At 59.3% G+C, this 24734-nt stretch overlaps 2 protein-coding genes across 3 annotated transcripts; one reads left to right on the forward strand and one right to left on the reverse strand.

Annotated features, from left to right (window-relative positions):
- Window positions 1–50: 50 nt before the first annotated feature.
- Window positions 51–21428, forward strand: CLCN7 (chloride voltage-gated channel 7). Of its 2 annotated transcripts, XM_037385903.1 has the most exons (25): window positions 51–277; window positions 7828–7899; window positions 9126–9197; window positions 9427–9492; window positions 10119–10251; window positions 10591–10700; window positions 11433–11513; window positions 11945–12007; window positions 12545–12628; window positions 12795–12888; window positions 13324–13388; window positions 13874–13990; window positions 14326–14380; window positions 14886–14946; window positions 15678–15816; window positions 16093–16186; window positions 17537–17706; window positions 18050–18101; window positions 18421–18548; window positions 18725–18810; window positions 19101–19233; window positions 19341–19400; window positions 19763–19939; window positions 20037–20117; window positions 20238–21428. In XM_037385903.1, exons 1-25 carry the CDS (start codon window positions 146–148, stop codon window positions 20322–20324), a joined length of 2412 nt encoding a protein of 803 aa, XP_037241800.1. In that variant the 5' UTR covers window positions 51–145; the 3' UTR covers window positions 20325–21428. The 2 variants fall into 2 exon arrangements, with proteins under 2 accessions (XP_037241800.1, XP_037241801.1); XM_037385904.1 differs by lacking the exons at window positions 51–277; window positions 7828–7899; window positions 9126–9197; window positions 9427–9492 and adding an exon at window positions 9520–9628.
- Window positions 21429–22146: 718 nt separating this feature from the next.
- On the reverse strand, window positions 22147–24511 carry PERCC1 (proline and glutamate rich with coiled coil 1). The gene is made up of 2 exons (XM_037385342.1): window positions 24395–24511; window positions 22147–23019 (listed from the first exon to the last, which is right to left on the reverse strand). Exons 1-2 carry the CDS (start codon window positions 24418–24420, stop codon window positions 22284–22286), a joined length of 762 nt encoding a protein of 253 aa, XP_037241239.1. The 5' UTR covers window positions 24421–24511; the 3' UTR covers window positions 22147–22283.
- Between the last annotated feature and the right edge of the window lie 223 nt (window positions 24512–24734).

The raw sequence follows: 24734 nt of genomic DNA on the forward strand, positions 1-24734 counted from the left end.
GGGCCGCGGGCGGGACTACAGCTCCCATGGTGCCCCGGGGCGGCGCGGCCCCCGCCGGCCGCCGTAGCGCTCACGTGAGGGCGCGGCACGCGGTCACATGACCGGCCGGTGAGGCAGGGCCGGGCAGGCTGCGCCGCCGCCCCGCATGGCCAACGTCGCCAAGAAGGTGTCCTGGTCCGGCCGCGACCGCGACGACGACGACGAGGACGGGCGTGCGGACGAGACCACCCCGCTGCTCAACGGTACCGGCCCTGGGCTGGCGGCCGGTGGCCGGCAGGTGGGTACCAGCACCGGGGGGGAGGGTGGTCTGCCCCGGCCTCCCTGCGTCGGGGCCCGGGGCCGTGTCCGCGTCCCCCTCTGCTGTAGCGTTGAACCGGGCTCATTGCACCGGGGCTGGGCGAGGGCTGCCGGTAGGGAGCTGCGGGGTGTCGGGGCTCTGCTCCCTGAGCAGCCCCCGGGGGAGGTCAGGGTCCCTCTGGGCTCCCCCAGGCTGGGGAAAACAGAACGTGGCAGGGTCCAGACGGGAGCAGCTTTCCAGCAGAGGAAAACAGTGCGTGGGAAGAAGCCAGGAGGGAGCCACGGCCATGCCGTGGGGCCCTGGGGTCACTCAGGGAAAAACTGAGTGTGGGGACTGACTCGCTGCCCACTCTGCTGAGTGCTGGGGCAGTCCTGCCATGGCCAGCTGCCAGCACAGGGTGCCAGTGCCCTGCCAGAACCCTGCGGCAGCTCTGCGGGGCCAGCTACTGCCCACTGCCCTGCTGTGGGTGCAGCCGAGCCCCAGCCAGTGGGACTCTGTGCTGGTAGGTGCAGGGTGCTGCTCTGCTGCAGCTGCCCTCTTCATTTCTATGAAAAATCTCATTCTGTGAGAGAGCCCGTTGCCTGGCATGCTGCTGCAGCCCAAACCAATGCGTCAAGCTCAAACACAAAGAGCACCCAACGCTGGTGCGGTGGTGGATGTTACGCGGTACATATGGAGCTGCGCTGCCAAAAAGCAAGTCCAGGGTGGGCCATGTTACAAACACGGGGAGGCCAATTCTTTCTTGCAAATTATTTTTGGGTAATTAACTGAAGAGAAATTTCTCTCCGGTGTACCTGGCTCAGGCAGTCTGCCCAGCAGTCTTGCCCGCACATGTGTGGTTAGCTGAAGCACGGCATGGCTCTGGCTGAGGCACTTGGTGCCTGTTACAGAGCGAAGCTGCAGCAGGGTGGGCTGGGTGGGATGTCAGGCTGGATCCATGGGGTGTTTCTGTGCCAGTACCAGGTGGGATAGGGGCTGTCTCTGGGTGATGTCTTTGAATTTCTTGTGAAGAGTTTGCTGGGAGACCTGAGTTTAGACAGGGAGGAGCAGTGCCAGCTTTTGGCAGCTGTTAGCAGGGACATCTCACCGAGCATGATTCTGTGCTGCTCTGCTCTTGGGCAAGTCAGAGCAACAGGCTAATTAGAAGGAAAGACAGGGTTCGTTAGGCTGGAAGCATATAGCATTGCACTGTGGCAGTGGGGTATGGCGCCTAGAAGGAGTCACCTGCACCACTGCAGCTGTTCTGGTGTAAAAAAAATAAATCTTCCTAGTCAGTCTAATGGGACCCTGTGTGTTTACAGCACGGGTTGTCTTTATAGACCACGTGGTGAATTCTGCAGGTCTGCAGGGTGTTAAAATAGGGATTAACCAGATCTCGTGGCTGTGAGTCAGTTAGGAAAGGCTTTTCCTGGTGGCTTGGAAGAAATTCCTGAGCCCCCCTACAGCCCGGGCAGTGGTGGTGGATATCCAGCCCTGCCAATCTGATTTATTGTCACCATGTCCCTTTACAGCGTGGACAGCTCGGGTCCCAGCTGGTGGCATAGGCACTATGTGGCATTTTCCTTAGCAAAGGAGGAGAGCAGGTACCTTGCCAGAGCTCCGAACCCGTGGCTGCCCAGACCACACATGCCTCTGGCAGTGGCACTGACCTGGCAGTGGCAGCTGGGTTGCCACTGTAGCGCTGGGGTTGCCTTTCGGCATAGGGCAGCTGCCTCTCTCCTTTGGAAGGTCCTTTGACCTAGATGCTGTGTAGTCATGCAGGTTGAAGCAGGAAGGCAGGACAGCTTGGGCAGAGAGAGACTGGAGCTGCTTAGCTCACAGGAGACTTAAACCTGGGCTGTCCCCAGTGGAGCTTCTTTCCGTTCTTGTGTGCTTGTTCAATGGAAATGAAAGCAGTCTTAAAGTGACAAAACGAAACAGGTCTCTAGTTCCCTATCTGACTGCGGTTGAATACTTGTGGGTGGGAGGTGAGGAGGGGCTGGCTAAACATGCCTGTGACCACAGAGGGGATGCTACAGGGCTGTGCCTGAGGTCCCCTCTGGTTTTGGGGCCAGCTGAGTGCTGCTTTAGAGCTGTCTGAGTCTTCATCTTCTCACTGAGACTTTCTAGTGCCTCAAGTATATTAAGAAGCAAGACGTTGCCTGTATGCCTGATCATTGTGCCTACTGTGGGTTGCCCCTTTCCCACTTTCTTGAGCCGTGCATGTTGGTTCTTGGGCTGAGAAGTGGGTGGATGATTTTAGTAAGAGCAGCCAATTTCCATCATTAGGCATTTTTCAAAAAACAGTTCTTCGCTACCCGTTGAAGATATGCTTGGTGTTTGTGCTAAAATGCCTTGACTTTGGACTTGGCATAATGCTCCTGCTCCAGAGGGTGCCTGGAATAGGAGATGTGGGCAGGGGGCCACCAAAATGTGGACCAGGCTGCTGCTGCTGGGCGGCTCATCCTTCTCTGTGTTTGTTCTGCCTCTCTGGAGTTACTGGTCTTGTTTTCAAGTAATGGGGTGTGAAGTGCAGCCCGTGCGACCCGATGGTGATGCCAGAGGGCTGCCGTGTTTGCTGCAATTGGAAAACCTTGGCGGGGGGGAGGGAGAAAAAGAAGTCTTCTGTGTGAGCCCTGATTCCTGGTGGGTGGGCTGCACGTTGCACATCCCCTGCGTGCTAGCAGAGAGGCTGCCTGTCCCTGCCTGCCTGCTGCTGGAGCCTGGAGCTGGCCTCCCTGAAAAGCCACTGCCCTTGAGCAGTGTCAGGAGCTTCCCCAAGCAGAGGGGTTTTGCAAGTCCAGTCCCTTCTGCTGGGTGCTCGCGCTGTTGGGGACTGTGGCGATGCTTTAACCTCACACTGCTCCTCTGCAGAGGGGACAAGGTACCTGGAGAAAGGCAGGTGGGTCAGGGAAACAATAGCATCTCCCAGCCTTGCGCAGGTGAGGGACAAGGAGCAGCTGTGCCCTGGAGTGTCAGAGAGAGGCTGGAAGCAAAATCACAGCTGAGTGGTGACACCATGGGGAGAGTCTGGATGTTTTCTCCCCGCTTATGGGCCTGGAGGTGAGGAGCCTTGTTCTCTCCTGCCATGGTGTTTTGGGGATGGTGGCTGTGTTGGTTGGAAGCCCATCGCAGCTGTGGTTGTGTGGTGGAGGAAGGGGATTTCAAAAGCCCTGCAGTTCCTCTTCCCCCACATGCTGCCATAGCCAGTGACGGGGCTGCCATAGCTGGTGAGCCACCCAGTGACACAGCCTCGAGCCATCCTTCCCACCCAAGCAGGTACCGGGGGCTCCTTGGCAGAGCACACTGGAGCCAAGGGAACCCTGAGGGCTGGAAATCCTCTTCCTTCCCCCCCCCCTTGCTGCTTCTGCAGTATTGCTGTGGGCTTCTGATGTGGTCTGCACCGCACATTGTCTCAGTGATAACAAAGCCACGTGCTTCCAGTTTGTTAATGAGCAACAGAACAGTGATAAGGGGCGGTGTATGGGGGGGGGGGGGGCTGTCTTCATGCCAGACCACAGGGGGTGGGTGATGTGCCGCAGGGAGCTGCCTCATCCCTGTGGAAGTGGACTGTGGAGCAGAGTCAGATGTTCCCTATTTTCAGCTCTTCAGGGCGATGTTTGGGAGGCACTGCTGGGTCACTGTGCACACAGCCTGGGTTGGTTCTGCAGCGTTTTGGCCTCAGTGGAAGTTATTCTGCTATTCACAAACAGGGACTGCTCTTTGACTGCTGTGCTTGGACCTGAAATACTGCTGTGGCATCACATACAGCAGGGTGGCTTCTTGTCACGCTGGCTAAACGGGGGTGCTGGCAGCAGTGCTGCTGTCTGCCACCCCAACCTGTGATGCTCCGGGCTGATGCTGGTATCTACATTCAGCTGCCACTGCCCGACCTCGGAGATGATCCTTCTGGGGCATGAGTAGAGGATGGCAGTTGAGGTCTTTTGCCAGATTTTTTTCTTGTTGAGATTGATCCTGAATTTGCTCTTGCCCATCTCAGAGCAGTGCTGGAGTAGGTGGCAGCGTGATGACGGGGAAAAGAGCCTCAGGAGGTCTCTAGCCCAGCTCCTACTAAGAATGGATCCCTCAGACCAAGTCACTCGGGGCCACATCCAGTGGAGATTTAGGTATCTCCAAGGACAAAGGCTCTGCGCCCTCTCTGGCCCCAGGTTCAGTGTGTCACCACCCTCGGGGTGAACATTCGTCTCTGACGTCTAAGCAGATTTTCCCTTGTTGCAGCTTTTCCATTGCTTCTTGTCCCATCAATGTTTGAGGAAAGTCTGACTCCATCTTCTCTGCAGCCTCTTGTTAGGTGTCCAGAGATGGCCAGAAGATCTTCCTGAGAAGCACCAGCTTCTCCTCGTATGTCTTGCCACATGCTCCGGCTCCTGACTGTCTTACTGGACTCACTCCTGCATCTCCATGCCTTTCTTGTCCCAGGGAGCCCAAACTGGACACCAGGTCCCAGGTGTGCTATCTCAGGTGCTATGCAGAGGCATGGGATCCCTTCCCTGGACCTCCTGGCTGTGGTCTTGCACCACCCAGGAGGTGGTCAACCACCTCCACTGCAGGTTTGTGCCACCTCTTCAACTTATTCACCAACATGCTGCAAGGCTTTTTTCAGCAAAACTGCTTTCTAGCCACTGGGGCGCGTCCATCCCTGGTGCAGGGCTTTGTGTTTGCCTCTGCTCATCTTCAGGGGCTTCCCTGCAGCCTGGTGGGCTCCTTCTGAGGAGCAGCCCTGCCTGTCAGTGTACCAGCTGCCCCACTGGCAAAGAAGTTAAGCAGTTTTGGTCCAGACCAAGGCTCCAGACAGCTCTTTGCAGAGCTCAAAATGGGTAAGGAATTGGCTTTGCCACCCAAACAGGGTGAGTGCTGAGGGCTGGGTGCCATCATTGTTCATGTACCGCTGTCGGAGGCAGGCTCAGCTGGCCCACGAGCCTCTCCTGGGACAGGAGGGCTGTTAACCCGCCTGCATCCTCTGGCTTTTGGCAACAGTGCATGTTGTTATGTGGAGATAATTGTACCGGGGTCACACCGACATCATACGTACCCGGGATCAGCAGCTGCCTTGGCCTGAGTTTGAAAAGCATCCAAAGGAGGGTGGTGCTGTCTGTGTGCTCAGTGAATCTGAGCCGTGCACAAATAACCTTCTGTCTTGGCTGCTGGCTGCCTGAATATGCCCTGTCTCTCTTATAAAAATTGAGTGCTGATGGAAGTAACTTTTTTCTGTCCTCCCAGCATGTGATTCCTGTGCCAGGTGGTTTGGGAGCCAACTCTGCTCACAGAACGGCTTGGCCTGCCTGGATGCCAGAGGGACACCAGGATTTAGTGGGTAGGGGCTGCATATGAAAATCACACTCCTTGTCTAACAAAGTTCAGCTTCAGGTTCAACTGCAGCTCCTTTCCCTCCATCTGTGCTTTGGCCCTGCTGCTGCCTGACCCGCTGGGAGCAGAGCTGCTCTGCCCTAGCTGCTTGCTCCATAGGGAGGAGTGTCACCAGTTCAGCCATGTTTAATATTTCGGCAAACTCCCATGGCTAGCAGAAGGAGAATTTCCCTGAAGGGCTGGTCGTGCCTGAAGGTCTGAGCCCAGGCGTGAGCAGGGGATGTTGCATGAGTGGCTGTTTCCATCTCATTGCCTCGATCTTGCCCTAGATGTGTGGCATCTGATGGGAGCCTTAAATCTTTGTCCTCTCTGAAGCCAGTGGAGATGGGTTCTCTTGCAAGGTCTCAGCTTTGTCCCTCCCAGGGTTTCAGGGCAAGGACTGTGTCCTTCCCCCCACCCCAAGGTGGCAGGGGCCCGGCTGGGACCTCCGCCTGCCACCAGCAGGGCTGGGCACCTGTGGGCACTGGAACAGGCAGTTCCTGCCTCCAGCTTGTGACTGTGGAATTTCCCATCTGTGTACCCACAGGGAAGTGACAGCGTTGGGTGTCCCTGGCTCATAGGTGCCCATGGTGGTCTGCTCTGACTGCTGGGAAAGGGCTCTGCCTGGATCCTTTCCATGGAGATAGTGGAGCCATCATGGACCAGAACCAAAGCCCAGACTGGTCTTGCCAAACCAGTGTTCGAAAACGGCTGCATGGAGCGCTCTGTGCTCAGCCCCTGCTGCGGGCTCAGGCTGCTGGGGACAAACAGGCGCCGAGGAGGGATAGAGGCAAAGCCCGGCTGCAGGTCAGGGAGTAAATGGGAACGTGGAGCAGACAGAGAAATCGGAAAAATAGGTCAGGCTGCAAGCACAAAGGGATATTCTTTGTCTGCAGTGACGTGTGTGGCTCCTGGCTGCCCTGGCCTGCTTGTTCCAGACGGGATCGGTGGAGATTAAAGGAGCAGGGTCTTGAGCTGGGATCTGCCAGCTTGTGAGCAGAGAGGGACTGACACGCCAGGGCCCTGCTGCTGCTCACCATCCCTCTTTTATTCTCCAGTCCTTTATCCTGGCATCTGGGGAGGGGTGAGGCTGTGGAGCAGAAGATCTTAATGTTGAGAAATGGTATTTGGGCTGTGCTTGGAGACAATGCTGCTTGCACCCTTGTACATCTCTTGTGTTTCACAACAGTGGAGAGGTGACGGCAGCTTGCCTGCTTCTGCCCAGTCCCCTCGCGGCACTGCCCAGCTGGCAGCTGGCTCGGCTGCAGACCAAACCCTTGCCTGCATTGGCCAGGAGATGGGAGATGCCCCAAATAACCCAAAGACTCCCACATTACACAATCACACTGCCAGTAACAAGCCTGAGCGGTCACCAGTGAAAGGAGAACCTGCTCCCCGGAGGGAGACACAAGTGCTCCTTCCCGGCATCGTGCTGGGGCTGGCTCAGAAGCCAGCATCCCCAAGGCTGCATGGGAGCATCATGCCCCGCTTCCTTTTGTGTGCACTGGCTGGCAGCCAGCCCACCATCGCTCTGGTCCTGGCTGCTCGGAGGGGGACAAACACACCTATGTGCTCAGCTCCCTGGCTGGGAGCTGCTCCCAGGGAGCCGGTGGCAAAGCCAAACGTGCCCTCTGCCATCCCTTACTGCTGGCTGGGTGCACAAGCTGAGGGATGGCGCTCGTGCCTCTTGGTGTCCTTGTGACTGTGGAGATGGCACTTTGTGTTGCGGGTTTGGTCCCTCCCCAGCTCTGGGGAAACATCAATGTGCTGTTGGGCACAGGTTTGCTGGCTGCACGGCTGCTGTGTGGGGGTACCACGCTCGTTGGCCGGAGGCTGTTGGTGACTCTCCCAGCTCTCAGGGCTGCCAGTCCCGGATGAGCTGCTGCTGGTTGGCCCCTTCCCTGGGTGAGCCGGCTCTGCCAGCTAAGAGGTTGGAGCAGCTTGGCTGAGCCATGGGCAGGCTGCTGCTGCCTCGTGTTCCCTCTGAGGTGGCAGGTCCCACCTCCTCAGCGTGTCCTCCATGAGCAGTCCTCTGTGGGTGCTGTGCTTCAGGGGGCTGTGGCAGTGGGCAGGCAGAGCGCGACGAGGAGGGCAGAGGACAAGCACCTGTGTGCCTGCCTCTTCTTTCTACCAAGGCTTGCAGCATGTTCAGAAGTTGACCCCATTTTCCCTTCTCTCCTCAGCTCACTTCTTCCTCCTTCCTGCGCATCGGGCAGCTGAGCAATGTGGACCTCAATGAGGATGTCCATGAGCTGGTGAGTGGCACAGGAGGGAGCCCACTGTTACCAAGACCCCTTCCCTTCTTCCACTAACAGCATTAATGGCTGCATTTGTTCCCCCCCTTCACATCCCACTTATCCTATGAGGGCTCCAGTGCTTCCTCCTGGGCTGGGTGACCTTCATGGTGTGGGCAGCTGCCTGCTGCTCTGCCTTGACCCTTGCTGCTTCCCCTTAGCCGCCATGTGTTGAGGTCCCCTGCGCCTTCCTGGGCAGCAGCACCAGCCTGCCAGCACAGGGACCTTCCTCCCACGGGAGCAAATGCAGAAGTGCATGGGGTGGGATTTCTTCCTTGTTGCCACGAAGGCTTAAAGCTGTTTCTCTTGCCCGCTGCCCAGCTCAGCGTGAAGGCAGGGGAGGGGATATGCAGTGTGACAGCAGCTGAGGGGGACACGTCTCAGCTCTGGGGACAGGGCTAGGGGCAGAGGAGGCATCTTGCAAAAACTCTCAGGCTTCAAGCTATTCCCTGCCACCCCCATGCACACCTGAAAAGCTTTTGTTGCCCAGGTGCTCCTGCCGCAGCTCAAGAGCTGTAGGAAGAGCAAACGAGAAGACTTTTGCTAAATGTTTCTTGTGGAATTCTTGAATGGGAAGGGACATGCCTTAATCCAGTGCCTTGGAGGACAGGCTGGGTCTGCTTTGGCCATAGCTGTAACATGGGGCTGGAGAAGGGTGCAGGGTGCCGCTGTTCCCTCCAGCATCCTCAGTAAATGCCCTAATTCGGAGCTGGGAACAGCTTGCATGGTCAAAGGCATTTGGGAAATAGAAGTTGGTTTCTGCCCAAAAACACAGGCTTGCTTGAAATAGCTCCTTGCTTTCAGCCAGAGGAATTTCCTGCTGAGGTGAAAGGTTGCCCTCCACCGGGGCACGGAGCCACTTGGAGGCAGCGCTGGATCAACATGGCAGTGTGCTGCCCTGCTGGGTGAACCCTGCACCTGCCTGTGGGGAAACATCCTGCCCTGGGCTGTAGAGGTGGTGGGTGGGAGTGCACACCTGACAGCCTGCTCCAGCTGCCTTAAATCCCATACATCCACCAGCTGGTGGAAAAATCATCCCAGATCTCAGCCTGCCAGGCAGCTTGCACTCTGCAGTCCTCCCTGCCTCTCCTGAGCATAAAAAGCTAGTGTTAAACCAGCAGTTACGTGGTAGAGGGGAGGGCTGGAGTCGGACCTGGCTGTCCTAACCTGTGCGTCATGTCCCACAGGAGACAGAGCTTCCTCGGCAGCATCCCAATGAGATCCCCCACAATGAGAAGCTCCTGTCACTCAAGTATGAGGTAAGTGCCCATCTCCCTCCCAACTCAGCTCTGTTCTCTGGGATGCAGTGGGTGAGGGTTTGTGGCTGCCCAGCTAGGGAGGTTTCAGCAGGGAAGGAGTGGGGTCGAGGGGGGAAAATGACACAGGGGTGTGGAAGGGCAGGGGTGAGGGTCTGAGGGCAGCCCTCTCCAGCACGACCATCTCTTCACCTGTACTAGATGGTAACAGCATCTCCCTTTCCTGAACTAGAGCTTGGACTATGACAACAGTGAAAACCAGCTGTTCCTGGAGGAGGAGAGGAGGATAAACCACACAGTGAGTCTTGCTGTGACCCAGCTACCTTCTGTCCCTGCAGCTGGGATGGCCCAGGGAAGCTTCCCTCCCTGCCCAGCTGCTTGGGGGGCTTCTCCATGCCAGAGGAGGTTGTGTTCAAGTCAGTGCTTGAGCCAGGGTGAGTTTACGGGCACTGATCAGCTTGTGATGAGCCATAAAACCTCAGGAGCAAGGACCCAGCACAGGGTGGTTCAGACAGGAGCTGGCCTGGGTGCGAGTTGGCATTGCTGGGCAGCACGGAGCAGGTCCCTAAGCAGAGGGACTTCTGGCGCCATGTGAAGCACCTGCCCTGGGGGCTTTGGGAGTCAGTGGCACAGCAAGAAGCTCAACAGGAGGGGTCTGATGGCGGCAGGCAAGCTGGAAAAGCACGTCTACTGTTAGGGATCCCACAGGGGGGCAGGGGCAGTGGTTGAAATAAGTAAATTGTAGCCAGGCTTTGCCATCTAGGCTCAGCCAGCATCATTTTTCCCTGAGCAGCTCTCCTTGGAGCTGCCCAGGTATAGGGCTACATTGGGGAAGGTGACCAGGTGGGTTGGAGTCCCCTTGATGCTGGCGGGGGCTGAGCTGGGCTGGGTGGCAGCAGGGTCTGATGGCTGTCGGTCCCCCAGGCTTTCCGGACGGTGGAGATCAAGCGTTGGGTTATCTGTGCCATGATCGGCATCTTCACCGGCCTCATCGCCTGCTTCATTGACATTGTGGTAGAGAACCTGGCTGGGCTGAAGTACCGGGTGGTGAAGGGCAGTATCCTCCCATGGAGCCATGGCCGCTGGCTGGCCAGGAGCTGTGGGATCTCTGCTCCTGGCAGTCACAAGAGGGGTGCTGGGGGAGAGGGCAGGGCTTCCTTGCCTGAGTTTGGCAGCATGGACCCTGCTGCCCGAAGTGCTGCCAAGCTCCTGGCTGCTCTGTGGGGCTGAGCTGGGGCTGGGTGCTGCCATCATGGAGGTGGATCCTTGCAGCAGCTGTGACTGCCCTAACTGTGCAGGATCTACTGCAGCCCAAGAAGCATTTTAGCAGCACCTTATCGTGGTGGGAGGGATGGTACCCAGCTGATACTGGCCTTTCCTTGAGCTGCTTCCCCAGACATTGACAAATTCACAGAGAAAGGGGGCCTGTCTTTCTCCCTGTTACTCTGGGCTACCCTGAACGCCAGCGTGGTGATGGTGGGCTCCGTGATTGTTGCTTTCATAGAGGTAAGAGTTTGGAACTGGTCTGGCTTGGGGTATCCCTGTGCCTCCTGCCCTGGCTCTTTATGTGGGGGAAGCAGGATCACGTCTCCAGAAGACGTGCACATCTGTGTAACAGCAAATGTATTTCTGCCACATTGGCTCTTGGTAGCCCCAGTTCCTCAGCATTGGCTCCAGCTCTGCTGTTGAGGTTCTCCAGGGCCATCAGACTGACAGGATGTGCTGCCCTTTGCTGGCAGCCTGGGGCAGAGGGTGTGCTTCAGCCTTGGGTGCTCTCACAAGCCTTGGCCCTGGCTTGGTATCTCCATGTTGGGTGTTCAGGAGCATCAGCGGAGCGCGGGCTGGTGGGGTGCCTTGGGGCCATGCTCAGGAGGACAGGTCAGAGACTGGGCCGCCCTGAGTCAGCAGTGTCTTCCTTGTGGCTTTGCTTTTGCTTTCCCTGGCCACCAAGCGTGAGCCTTCTGCAGCGCTGGGCCTCTTGCCATGGCATGGTGGTGGGAACAGCCTAATGGTCCCCAAGAACCCAGCCAGCTCCTTCGCCTTGGCACATTTGCCCTTAGGGGCAGCGGGTACCTCCTTCAAGCCCTCCTCCAGAGCCTGTAGATGGGCTTTGACCTCACCTCTCAGCCTCTCTGAGGCTGTGCGTGGTGTGCCCTGTGCTGAGAGACGGGGGTAAGGTGGCTGGTGTGGCCCCATCCTGTACGTGGCAGCCACTCACGCTCTTCCTGCTCCCCACAGCCCGTCGCAGCTGGCAGTGGCATTCCCCAGATCAAATGCTATCTCAACGGTGTGAAGATCCCACACGTTGTCCGCCTCAAGGTAGGAGGGGGGAGGCGGTGGGATGTGTGTGTTCTGCCTGCGATGGGGCTCCCTCCGCCTGGCCTGGGCACGTTGTGTCCTTGCCTGCGCTGTGGCAGAGGAGCTGGCATGAGCTCCCGGCCACCCCGCTGTGCTGTCCCCGCTGGTGCCGGCGGGTTAAATCCCCTGCCCTGGGATCCGCAGCGGGCACTGGGAGAGCAGCTTTGGGCAGTTCTTTGCTCTGAAAAGAAGGTTGGCCAACCCCATTGCCACAACGGGGGGCTGAGAATCACAAGCTCCCCAGGGTCACCGTCATGAACAAGTGGTTTGGGGTCAGTGACTTAACCTAAACCACCTGTTTGTGACACATGTGGTCCATGTCCCCCAGGGCTGCCACAGTCATGTTCCTCATGCCTCCCACATGATGTGCTGTGCTTGTCTCTGTTTTGCAGACCCTGGTGATCAAAGTCTGCGGGGTCATCCTCTCGGTGGTCGGCGGCCTGGCTGTTGGGAAGGTGATGTGCACAAGGGCTCTCTGACACGCTGCTGGCATACGTACTGCACCCCTCGCCGGCCATGCACTGGGGGCCCTGTGGTGGCTTCCTTCCCACTTGTATTCGCTGGCCTGCTGGCCAAGGTGACTGGTGTGGCCAGGCTTGGGGAGCCCCCGGGACACACGGTACCACCGAGCCAGGCTGTGCATGGCTCAGCTGGGGGCAGGAGAGCAGCAGCCTACATCCGTCGGTGGTTATCCCGGCAAATGTTAGATAGGGGACCTGGGTGCCCCATTGGGACCTTTCTGATTTGCTAGGATTGAAGGAAGGGAATCCCTAATCTCCTCAGCTGGCGGAAGTGCTGGTGGGAACAGGCCATGGGAGACACTTGCTAGAATGAGGATTTAAGGGGGGAAAATGGCAAGGTCTGTGTTTCCCAGAGGGAAATCCTCCTGGCCAGCTTCTTCAGGGCTGCGACCTGGTGAGCAGCATTCAACCATCCCTGACCGTCCCTGGGGTTCTTCCCTCTCTGATCTGACTCTGCTCTCCTGTCTGTAGGAAGGACCTATGATTCACTCTGGAGCAGTGATTGCTGCTGGGATCTCCCAGGGAAGATCCACGTCTTTAAAGCGAGACTTCAAGGTTGGTGCTGAGGGCCAATGGTTGTACTGCAGATGCCCCTCCTGTGCCCAAACCGGGCTGCTCCTCGGCGTCACACTGGTGGCTTGGGCTTGTGTATGGAAACCATGTCTCCCTTAAACTCATGCCTGTGGCCAGCCCTAAACCTGCCTTCATTTTGGTGTTTCAGATCTTCGAGTACTTCCGCAGAGACACAGAAAAGAGGGATTTTGTCTCGGCTGGAGCTGCTGCTGGTGTCTCGGCTGCATTTGGTGCCCCTGTGGGTACGTGTCTTGGCTCTCTGATGCTGAGCAGTGCCTGCATGTGGATCTTGTCAGGAGGTTGCTCCCACCTGCATGGAGGCAGCTGCCAGGATCTGCCCTAGGGCACTGCAGGAGCCCTCCCACAAAGCGCTCAGCCCCGCTCCAAGCTATCCTGCCGCGCCATGCAGGTTTTGGGAAGAAAGGAGAGGGATCATCTGTGATCATCATGATCTCTGATCCCAAATGTTGCCTCCCTGGGATGGAGGAGGGCAGTGAAGGGCTTTTCTGTGATCGGTACGTCACTGATGGCTTGATGGCCTTGCTGGTCCCTTTGCTGGAGCCTGCGAGGTGTGGGGCACTTGGGCTGGGATTACTTTGGGTGCCTCAGCTGCTGCTGTGAGCCAAGGGTCTGTGGCACGTGCCCCTTGTGAAGGTGTTTGTGTCTTGCATTTGCAGGAGGTGTCCTCTTCAGCTTGGAGGAAGGGGCTTCCTTCTGGAACCAGTTCCTTACGTGGAGAATTGTAAGTACTGGAAAGCAGGAGCAGTAAATGGAGGACTGCCAGCTCTGGTGTGAGGCATTGCCTTTTCCCAGTGCCCCGCAGCCCCAGGCCTCCTGCCACCCCTGCCTCAGCTGGGCAGCCATGTGTAACATCCCAGGGAACAGTGTCCCAGCTCCTCCTTTGTGCCCTGGCCCTTGGGGCCTGAATTTGAACGTGGCTGAGCTCCATCTTGCTGCCAGCTCCTTTCTAAGGGAGCTGCCTGGGGCTGTGCCTTGGGGCAACAGAGAGGCAAATGGAGGAGCGAGCCCCTGGTCAGTGTAGGCTGCTCAAGATGCTGCCACAGGGAACGTGGCCTTTTGTCCCCACCACATCGTGGGTAGGTACCAAGCCCTACGCAAGGGCCTCAATGCCAGGGGCACATGGTTTGGGGTAGTGCGGGGGGGCATGTGGTGAGGGAGCAGGGCTGGAGGCATCTGGCAGTGACTCTGGGCTGCATCTCTTTCTAGTTCTTTGCCTCCATGATCTCCACGTTCACTCTGAACTCTGTCCTGAGTGTTTACCATGGCAATGCTTGGGATCTCTCCAGCCCTGGGCTCATCAACTTTGGCAGGTTCGATAATGAGGTACGGCGCAGATATTGCCTGTGTAGGGCTCTGCTGGGGGGGTTAGAAGCAGCCCACGGCAGCCTGGGGCCGCTTAGACATCACCAAGGGGCTGAGGCAGGCTCTGCCCTAGCAGGCAGTGGGGTCTGGCCAGACCCCAGCTCCACCAAGCCCAGCAGAAGGCTTTTCTGCAGCCAGTGCTGAGTCTGGGGGCTGCGGGGTATCCAGGGGAGACTTTGGGGCAGCTCTGGGAGCTGCTTGCTGGCACAGGCTTGTGCTGTCCCAGCAGACAGTGACAGGCTGTGGGGCTGCAGATGGGCCAGGAGATCTGAAACCCATTTCTTGCTTGTTTGCAGAAAATGGGATACACCATCCAGGAAATTCCTATCTTCATCTTTATGGGAGTGGTTGGTAAGAAAGTGCTGCTCTTTCAATTTGATTAGTCTGAATAATTTCCTCTGTTCTCTGTCTGGGTCTAAAAAGCTTTGGGATCCAGTTTCCTAAGGAGAATGGGAAATCCATTAAGCTCTGGATCAGAGGCTGCTTGTAGGGTTTACATGGGGGTGAGAGCAGGATCCTAGCCCAGCCCTTACCGCTGTAGCAGAAACGAGCCCCTTTAATCCATGTACCGCCAAGTCCTTAAGTGGGGTCAGTGCATCGCAGTCGTGGGCAGCCCCTTGCTTTCAAATGAGCTGCCTTTGTCCCATGGAGTTGGCCCATCCCACTGCTCGTGCTGGGTTCCTCTTGGTGTCGGGTCCTGGCTGTCTCTGCAGAGACAGCATCCATGTGTCACAGGGCTGTTGGTCACACTTGGGTTGTTGATGTCTCCCTGAGTTTCACAGGTTCCTTGTGTCCTAGGCAGCTGTAGGAGAGCCTGGGACCTGTGTGCTGAGCTTTTCCTCTTTTGCATTCTCAGGTGGGATCCTTGGGGCCCTGTTCAATGCCCTCAACTACTGGTTAACGATGTTCCGAATCAGGTAAGAGCTCATGGGTAGTTAAGGTGATTGGCATGGGTTGGTTGGCACCTTCTGTGCTCCCTTGAAGCAGTGTTCCCAGCCAGAGCAGGGCCGTAATCTTGCACTTAATGTGAGCAACCGCAGCCCCTGGAAGCTGGGAGGCTGTGCCTCTCCCTGCCTGTGGTCGAGGCTGTGACCTGCAGCATCCCACCATTGCTCTCGCCCTGCCAAATAGTTCCCTTGAATGACTTGAGAGCCCAAAGAGGTGCAAACACTGCGCAGATCTGACTGTTCTGTGCTTCTGTGAGTAATGAGAGAATGGATCCAAGCCCAGTCTGGCACAGTCAATACTTGTCACCAGCTTTTCAAATGCCAGGACCAGCCTCGTGGCCTCAGGGAGGGGTGACTTGTGGCCATAGAGCACTGAGTGGTCTGCAGCAGCTTCCAGGCCATCACTCCAATAGGGCTTTTCACAGGCCACAGCTTTCAGGGCTTGCACTGTCCCCCCCTGGCAGATCATGCCAGCCTTTCCATGGGAGCTGTACCCAACTCCGTGCAGGGGAGGCAGGGCACAGCTGGAGCTGCTGGCCTCCCAGCCCACCTTTGCCAGCCCAGGACAGCCTGGTGGGGTCTGGGTGGGGAGCAGAGGCAGCCAGCCTGTCTGTCTGCCCAAAGTGATGTGGCAAGCCAGGCTGTGGGTGATCCTGCCCATGCCCCTGGGTGCCACCCTCGCTCCTCTGCTCCCTTCGCAGGTACATCCACCGGCCCTGCCTCCAGGTGGTCGAGGCCATGCTGGTGGCAGCAGTGACGGCGACTGTGGGGTTTGTCATGATTTACTGCTCGAGAGACTGTCAGCCCATTCAGGGGAGCACGGTGGCATATCCTCTGCAGGTAGGAGATGCTGGAGAACAGCCCCCCGGCATGGAGGGCACCCCGAGCCTGGGCGGAGGCTGGTGGATGAGCAGGGAGATGAGACCGTGCTGGGTTTTGTGGCACTGGACCTCGCAGTCAGTGCCCTCACTGCAGGCAGAGCTGGCAACCCTGGCGTGGTGCCGCTGTGCTTGCCGCCCAGAGCCGCTGCCTCGCCAGCACATATCCCCCCCAGCCTGGCACCCTTCCTCACTGCGGGCAGCCCACATCTGCCACTTCTCTTTTCTTCACCCTCAGCTTTTCTGCGCTGATGGAGAGTACAACTCCATGGCCACTGCCTTCTTCAACACACCTGAGAAGAGCGTCGTGAACCTCTTCCATGACCCTCCAGGTCCGTGTGCCTGGCAAGTAGGTCCTTGAACATGAGCAGAGTGGGGCTGGGCTCGCACGAGGTGGCTGACCTGTTCCCTGGCCACTTGGGGGACAAGACAGGGGATGACCGGTATGGCCCCATGAGGGCATGATGGGATCCAGCAAAGTACTGTACCTGCTCCTTTCCTGCTGTGGTGGTGGAAGGAGGAGGAATGGGTGCTGTGCCTCATGGCAGCTAGGAGCTCAGCCAAAGGGCTGTGGTCTTGGGAGCCTGTGGACAAGGACGTGGTTTTGTTTATGCACATTTGCAAGCTGTCACTTCTGAGTTGTGTGGGAGCAGGTCTGACCCTCGCTGGCTCTCTGAAGTCTGTCTTGGCAATATCCCTGGCTGTTTTCTTAATTAGCAGGGCCTCTTGCCCCAGAATGACTTTACCTTCTGGGCAGGTTGAGGAAGTGGATCTTGGGGTTTGGATTTGCTTGAGAAGTGCAATTTGGCTCCCACTTCCCTTGGACCTGGAGTAATGATGGCGTGCCCTCTGCCTGCTGCTCTGAGTTTGGTGCACAGCTGCACGTGGGCAGGGAGCAGACAGCTCCAAATCTCTAGACCCTCAGCACAGAGTACAGCTTGGCCAGCTGAAGCCAAGTGATGACTGTCCTGTGTCTCAGGGCTGCTCTCTGCGATGCTGGGCCCTCCCTGGCTCAGGGCTTTGGTCCATTGACCTCCCTGTGAAGGAGAGCTTGCAAAGTCCTTGTTTAAACTAGACTGAGTTGCTCAACTATCTTAAAATAGCAGCAGGCTGAGTCCTGAAGACAGCAGGGTCTGGCTCTGATGGCACAGCTTTCGTCATGGGATGGATTGGGACCAGCCAGAGCAGCCGTGGGAGCTGTGGGACAGGAGGGGGTCTGCAGGACCTGCTCTACTGAGCTGATCCCAAAGCTGGCGGTAGGCCCCCTGCCAGCTCACCAGCACCTCTGTCCTCCTGACCTTGTCCTCCAGCACTGGTGGTCCCTCAGGGCTTTGAATCCCGTCAGGCTGCCTTGCAGGAGGCTGGGAACCACGGGGCTGGAAGGGGCTGGGTCACTGTGGGTCGTGAGATGGAGGAAAGGCGTGTGCTGGACTTGGTGGGACGGGAGGGCTTGGGATGGCACTGGGTGGCTGGCAGGGCCCTTGAGGGGGCAGAAACAACTTAAAGAGCTGGTTTGAAAGGCTTGTGCTGCCAGGGCAGCAAGTGGACCCGATGAGAGGGGCTTTTACTGCTGGGAGTGTGTTGTGGGGCTGCTGCTGTCTGCTCTGCCATGGCCACAGCCTGTCGCACTGCCCTTTGGGCTGCGGGACTGGCACTGACTCTCCATTCTCTCTCCACCTCAGGTTCCTACAATCCCATGACACTGGGTATGTTCACACTGATGTATTTCTTCCTGGCCTGCTGGACCTACGGCCTCACGGTGTCTGCAGGGGTTTTCATCCCCTCCCTGCTGATCGGCGCTGCCTGGGGGAGGCTCTTTGGCATCTCCCTGTCCTACCTGACCAAAGGCTCGGTGCGTCCTTGGTGGGAAGGGGTGCTGGGTGGTGGGAGTGGTGGCACCCAGCCCTCCTCCCTCACTGCTGGGCAGGTGGGATGTGCAGGCGGCATGCATGGAGGTGGCTAAGAGCTTGGTACAGAAGTCTGGAGTGGGTTGGGCTCCTTATGTGATGTATTCCTGAGCTGGGTCTGGCCTTTTCAAATTCCCGACGGAGCCCTGCCAGCAGCTGGGCTGTGCAGGCAGCCTCAGGTGCTCCTTCCGCTTTGGAGGGGGGTTTGGGGGGCCAGGGCGCTGCTCGCTGTCACTGGATGCCTTGCAGCCAGCAGCTGACTCGGCTCCTTCTCTCTCCTCTGCTCAGATCTGGGCTGACCCCGGGAAGTATGCCCTGATGGGAGCTGCTGCACAGCTGGGTGAGTTCCCCACAGCACAGTCTTGGCCACCTTCTGATCGTATCGGGGTGGAGTTGGCATGGGAAAAAGCAGTCCCTGCTTCCCTGCGCAGCTTCTTCCCCAGCTGAAGCCCAGCCTAGCTGTTGGTTTCTGAATGACCCTGCCAAGCACAGGCAGCGCTGGGGCACTAGTCGGGGCTGGACTTGTCCAAGGCTCCCCTGCCTGTGTGGTTGGTCCTGTATCGCTGTGCAGAGACTTGGGCCTCAGGTGTTCTGCTGTCCCCTCATCCTGCGTTTCCCTGCCCTCCTAAACCCCCAAACCCCTTGGGTGTCTCTCGCAGGTGGAATAGTGCGGATGACGCTGAGTCTCACGGTCATCATGATGGAGGCAACAGGCAATGTCACCTATGGCTTCCCCATCATGCTGGTGCTAATGACGGCAAAGATTGTGGGAGACTACTTCGTGGAGGTGAGGGCTGGTGTGCTCACCAGGACAGAGCAAGAGGCTGTGGGTCAGGGTTGGTGGTGTCGGGGAGCCGTGGGGGGGCCAGGACAAGCGTGTGCTTCCTCAGAGGTGAGCTGATGCTTGGCTGTACCCCTCAGCATGTCACTAGGTGGCTTCTGATGGCTCTGCTCTCGTTGCAGGGGCTCTATGACATGCACATCCAGCTGCAGAGCGTGCCCTTCCTGCACTGGGAGGCCCCGGTGACATCCCACTCCCTCACGGCCAGGTAAGTGGGCTGTGGGACACTCCTAGGGCAGCAGGTTTTGGACCCTGCTGTTGGCCTGAGCTGGAAATGGAGGTGGTGACACACTTCAGTCCCAGGAGTGTGCTGTCCCCTGGTGCAACCAGCTCAGCTCCTTCCCTGGCAGGGAGCGTGGCCTGCAGTGCATGCCCTCCCCATGTCCCTGGCAGGTTCTGGGGACAGAGGAGACATCAGGGCTGTGGAGGTGTGTGTGTTGTGGGGGATGTTTGGGACATGTTGCCATGGAGCTGTCTCACACTGAGCCTTCCCTGCAGGGAGGTCATGAGCACTCCTGTCACCTGCCTGCGGAGGATCGAGCGAGTGGGCACGGTTGTGGACATCCTCAGTGACACCTCCTCCAACCACAATGGCTTCCCAGTGGTGGAGAGCAACCCTGATGCCACCCAGGTGGGCCAGGCACTGCTTGCAGGACGATGCAGCTGGGGGTTGGCCCCACAAGGGGTGGCTGTAGTGTGGGACCCTTGCCCCATCTCATGCCTGGTGCTCTGTTGCAGGTGGCAGGACTGCGGGGTTTGATCCTACGTTCCCAGCTCATCGTCCTGCTGAAGCACAAGGTGGGTGATGCTGCATGGAGGCTCTTTGAGCCATGTCTGAGCCCTGGTGCCCCTGTCCTACTGCTGCCTCAGGCCCCTTGCTGCCTGCCTTGCTCAGGAGGGGCTGGCAGGGGGTCCCTGTCATCACGCTCTGCTCACCCAAGGAGATGGTGGGGGCTGCTGTGCTGTGTTAGGGTTACCCCAGCATCATCCTGCACCCCACTGGGCTCACAAACCCCGAATGGGAAACAGGCTATTCTTCTGCAGATAGTGCATCTCCCCTGTGCTCCTACCCTCTTTCCCTCCCTGTCCCTGTGCATTGCCCTAACCCTGGTGCATGTTGGTGCTGTGGGACAGACCCCAATGGTCTCTTTCCTCCCAAGGTTTTTGTAGAAAGAGCCAACCTTAGCCTGGTGCAGCGACGGCTGAAACTGAAGGATTTTCGGGATGCCTACCCACGCTTCCCCCCCATCCAATCCATCCACGTCTCCCAGGATGAGCGCGAGTGCATGATTGACCTCAGCGAGTTCATGAACCCCTCGCCCTACACCGTGCCTCAGGTAATGGTCGGGGACCCCTCTGCACCCCGGCATCCCGGGGGTCATGGATAGGCAGTGGGTTCCAGCAGGGGTGACACGGCCCCGTTCTGCCTTGCAGGAGGCGTCTCTGCCACGAGTGTTCAAACTCTTCCGAGCCCTGGGACTGCGGCACTTGGTGGTCGTGGACAATCGCAACGAGGTGAGTCTCTGCTTGCTGTGTGTGGGCAGGCTGGGACCCTGGGGGCGAGGGGGGGCACGTGCCCTTGTACCTGGGCTCTGCATACCAGTGTGGGGCTGTGCCCTGTCCCCTTCCCGGCAGGTGGTGGGCATGGTCACCCGCAAGGACCTCGCTAGGTACCGGCTGGGAAAGGAAGGCCTGGAGGAGCTCTCACTGGCACAGACGTGACGTGGGGCAGTGCTGCCCAGCAGAGATGCACCCCAGCTCCTCTGAGCTGGGGACTGCCTTTTGCGGGAGGCAGGGAGAGGACTGGGCCAGCCCGTGCAGGCATCGTGGTGCCTGGAGCACCGGCATGGCCGTGCTGCCCTGGCTCTCCTGCCCATTGCTGCCTTCCCACGTTTACTGCCTCCTCTTCTCACCCCTTCCTCTGCTTCCCCGAGGGATCAAAACGCACCCTTGGCTCCGTTAGCTCCTGGCATGGGCTCTCCCTGAGGGCTGGGTGAAGGCTGGAGTGTGCCAGGGGAGCAGAAGTGCCCTGCTGAGCTGGGCACAGTCCTCTGCCATGGCACATGGCCTCCATTGCCTCATCCACCCAGCCTGGGCTGTCCAGGACCTAGCCCTGTCCTGGCCCCTGCTGCAGGGCCTGTGGGGGGAGCAGAGGGGATGTGGTGGGGCTCCCCCCTGCTCCCAGGGTTCCAGTCCCCTGCCCTGTGCTACTGCCTGGGGCAGACGCTTGAGTCTCTGGTCTTTGTCCCTTCAGCTGGAGGAGGGGGCCATGCCCTGCTCGGCTGTGCAATAAACGGGCTCCAGTGGTTCAGCAGCTGCCGCCTCTTGCTCTTTCTTGTTTCCCTCATCCACTCTGACCCCAACCTGGTGGTGGGGAGACACCCATGAGGGTTCAGGGCAAGGATGGGGCCGGGGGAGAGCTGCCTGCTTCTGGGGCACTGTTGGTCCTGCAGCCTGTGCCCATGGCGTGTGCCCCTCTGCTCCTCCTGCCCTCCTCCCACCATTGCTGCTGCCTCTCCCCTCTGCCCGTGCTGGGGTCCAGAGTCACCCTGAGTGTGTTTCTGCACTTGCTACAGCTTGTTCTAGCCTTTTCCAGCAGCCTGCGCCCCTGTCAGGTGCTCTAAAACCCACCTCCAGGCCTGGGTCTGGCCAGGGGGGAGGAGCAGAGCCTACACTCCCCTGGGTGATGAGGAGAGCTCCAGCCCTGGCACCTCAGCTTCCCATCTCCCACCACCCCTCTCCTCCCTCGGGCAGGGGCAACCTGGTTCCTGGAGGGGCTTTTGACTGTGGGGTTCTGTGCTGAAATAAAGCCTGTTTGTACTTTTATTGTGATGCTGCCCGTCTCTTGCTTCTCTTCTTCCCTGGGTGCTACGGCCCAGGCTTGGCACCATGTTTGCCGGTGTCCCTCTGGGGCTGATCCTCGTTCCCCGCTGCTGGTGCCAGGAAGGCACAGACTAGGGGGCTGCATGGAGGGAGGCCAGCCCCTGCCTTCGTCAGCCCCCTGGCAGGGCTGGAGCGCTCAAGGCAGGGGGTGGCTGCCCCTGACTGGGTGCTTTTCCCTTTCAAGGCCAACAAAGAGCCACCACAAAGCAGTGAATGCCTTGGCTGGGCCCTGGTAACAGCCCAGTGGGGGCCATGGGGAAGGGCCGGCTGCCTTCCCGGCACCATACGGTGGCCCTGCTCTCCCCTGTGGGTCTGCTTCCCCTGCACCACCATGGGGCAAGGGAGCTGTGGGCTACCACAGGTTCCCCAAGGCAGGGACAGGTCCCCACTGGGTGCTGGCAGCCGGGTGCTTTACAAGGCCCCGTGTCACCCTTTGCCCTGGCGCGGCTGAGATAAGAGGGTGGGATCCACCAACTTGGGCCGCAGAGTAAACACGGGCTGCTGGCTCCTGCCAGCACCGAGCTCCCTCCTCTTCCTGCTGCTGGGGCAGGCGCCCCCCCCCTCCGAGAGCCATGCTGAGTAGTAGCCCTTTGTCACTGGCAGTGGGGACGCTGTGGTGGCCGGTGGCAAAGGACACCGCGTGCGCTGGTGCCTGGCAGGAGTCATTTATTCACTCATTCCATTGCCGGCTCTGACCCGGCAGCTCTAGGTGCCCTGGCAATGGCACCAGGGCCACCAGGCTTATCATTAACTGGGTGGCACGTGGCAGGGCCAGGGGCCCCCGGGCCCATGGTGGGGTCACAGCCCAGCGAAGGGCTCGGCCTCTAGCCCTGGCTGGCCTGGTTCGGGCGGCAGCTCCTGTCTGGCATCTGGCAGCTCTGGCCCTGGCTCCACTGTCCAGTTGGCCAGGAGGTCGCTGAAGTCGGGGGTGCCGGCATGGAGGAGGCTGGTGGGGCTGGGGCCTGGCTCCCTCCAGAAGGAGGGCGGCAGCTTCCTCCGGTGCATGGGGGTGATGTGGCCATATTTCTTCTCCAGCCGCTGCGTCTTGCCGCCGGCTGCCCGGGCGGGCAGGCACCTGTGCATGCCATACTCAAAGAGCTCAGCCAGTGGCCCCAGCCTGTGCATGGCCCCAGGGCTGCCCCTCGGTGCCGTGGCCTCCTGCTGGGCCTCAACATTCCGGGGCGAGCCACAGTCCTCTGGCATGCTGCGGCTGCTGGTGGCCTCGTCCCGGCCCTGCCGCCCGAAGTACCGCTGGATGTCACAGCTAATGAGCTCCGAAAATTTGAGGAGCCGCAGAGTAGTCTCAGCAGCGCTGGGGATGGCCAGCTCTGGCCTCATGCTCTCCTCCGCCACCTCTTCTTCCTCCTCCTCTTCCTCTTCCTCCTCCTCGGAGAGGTCGGGGAAGTCAGGCTCAGGGCGTGCGGGCAGCAGCAGGCCGTGCGGGAAGGGTGAGGGCAGCCGCAGCTCAGCCAGGGGCTGGATGACACCTGCCGCCATGTCAGCACGCAGGGGCACCCCGGGGCCTGGACTCACCCTGCGGGCAGGGACAGGGAGTGAGGATGGCAGGCGCCCCAGCACCCTCCCCATGCCACCGCCCCGCAGTGGCACTTGGCCCTGAGGTGGCAGGGGAGCCATGTCGTGCCGCACAGTGGCAAGGTTGGGGCTGCCAGTCAGTGGGGATGTCCACCGTAAGCCATAGGACATGGGGCAGTGGCAATGTTCCCCCTGAGCCATGGGACATGGGGCAGTATGGACATCCCCAGTGAGTCCTGGGACACTGGGCAGCAAAGACATTCACACCAAGACATGGGACACGGGACAGCAGGGATGTGTACCCACCTAGTCCCGGTACATGGGCTAGCAGGGATGTCCCCACTGAGTCCTGGGACATGGGACAGCAGGGACGTCCCCACTGAGTCATGGGACATGAGGCAGCAGGGATGTCTGCCCGAATCCATGGGATGTGGGTCAATGGGAACATCCCCAAGTCAAGGTGTGTGGGGCAGCAGAGATGTCCTCACTGATCTGTGGGACATGGGGCAGCAGGGGTGTCCCCACCAAGTCATGGGATGCAGGGCAGTGGGGATGCCCCCCTAAGCTATGAGCCATGGGGCAGCGGAGATGTCCCGCAGAGCTGTGGGGCAGCGAGATGTGCCCCTTCACCCTGGGGCTGTGTGTGGAGGTGAATGGGACACAGCACCCACCCTGGGCTCAGCACCCTGCCACCCTGGGATTAGCTGTCCCTGCCGCCCTGCGCTCAGCACTCTGCCACCCTGTGCTCAGCACCCTGCCGCCCTGGGCTGAGCATCTAGGATGCTGAGCCCTGTGCTCTGCCCACACAATGGCCCCACAGGTTTCGCTGTGACAGGGTGAACCCAGCCACCTCCCTGCACAGCCCTGGGGGGCTCCAGCCATGGCGGGGTCTCGCTGAACTGGATGAAGCCCATCTGTAGTGAGCGCTACCTGTGCCCTGGGGTCCCCAGCTCCCAGCCCTGCCTTGCTGCAGGGCATCCCTGGCCACATGCCTGGAACTGCCATTGCCCCGGCCCCGGCCCCGAAAGAGTCTTGGGGCAGGGGACAAACCCTGGGGGACAGGCCCTGCTCCTGCCATGCCAAGTACCGTGCTGGACCATGTATCCTGCCTGAGACAGCATCATTGCCATCTCTGGGGTCACTGTGCGTCCCTCTTTGTGCCATCCCCACCACGGGACCCCTGGTCCTGCCTCCGTGCTACCCCAGGGCAGGCGGTGGGGGGCTCAGCCTCCCGAGGCACCACACACCTCTGGGTTGTGCGGAGAGGGGAGCAGGACCGCCCCGGTGACACAGCCAGCCTTCCCCACTGCCACCCTCAGCCAGAGAAATGCCCCGGTGCAGGAGGGCATCGCCCGGGGCCGCGGCTCGGCACTCACCTTGGCGCTGCCGCCCAGCCATGCATAGGCTCCCGTGCTGCTCCCCCTTCCTGTCCCTCCACCTGGGCCTGAAGTATTTATAGCGGAGCAGCGAGCTGACGGCTGGCAAATATTTGGTAGCTGTATTGTAATAGTAGACTTGGTAAACAGAGCTGGGGTTTGCTTTAGCACCCAGCAACGGGAGAGCGGCGCGGGGAGGGACGCAGGGACGGAAGGCAGGGCTCACCTTAATGGTTCACTAGCCAGGGGATTTTCAAGTGTTGTTCCTGTAAATTCACCTATTAAATCGGCAGCCCCAGCTGCCAAACTGCCCGCACACTTGTGCCGAGGGCTCTTATCT

The sequence above is a fragment of the Falco rusticolus genome, chromosome 4 (genome assembly GCF_015220075.1).
Source record: "Falco rusticolus isolate bFalRus1 chromosome 4, bFalRus1.pri, whole genome shotgun sequence".
NCBI classification, from domain to species: Eukaryota; Metazoa; Chordata; class Aves; order Falconiformes; family Falconidae; genus Falco; species Falco rusticolus.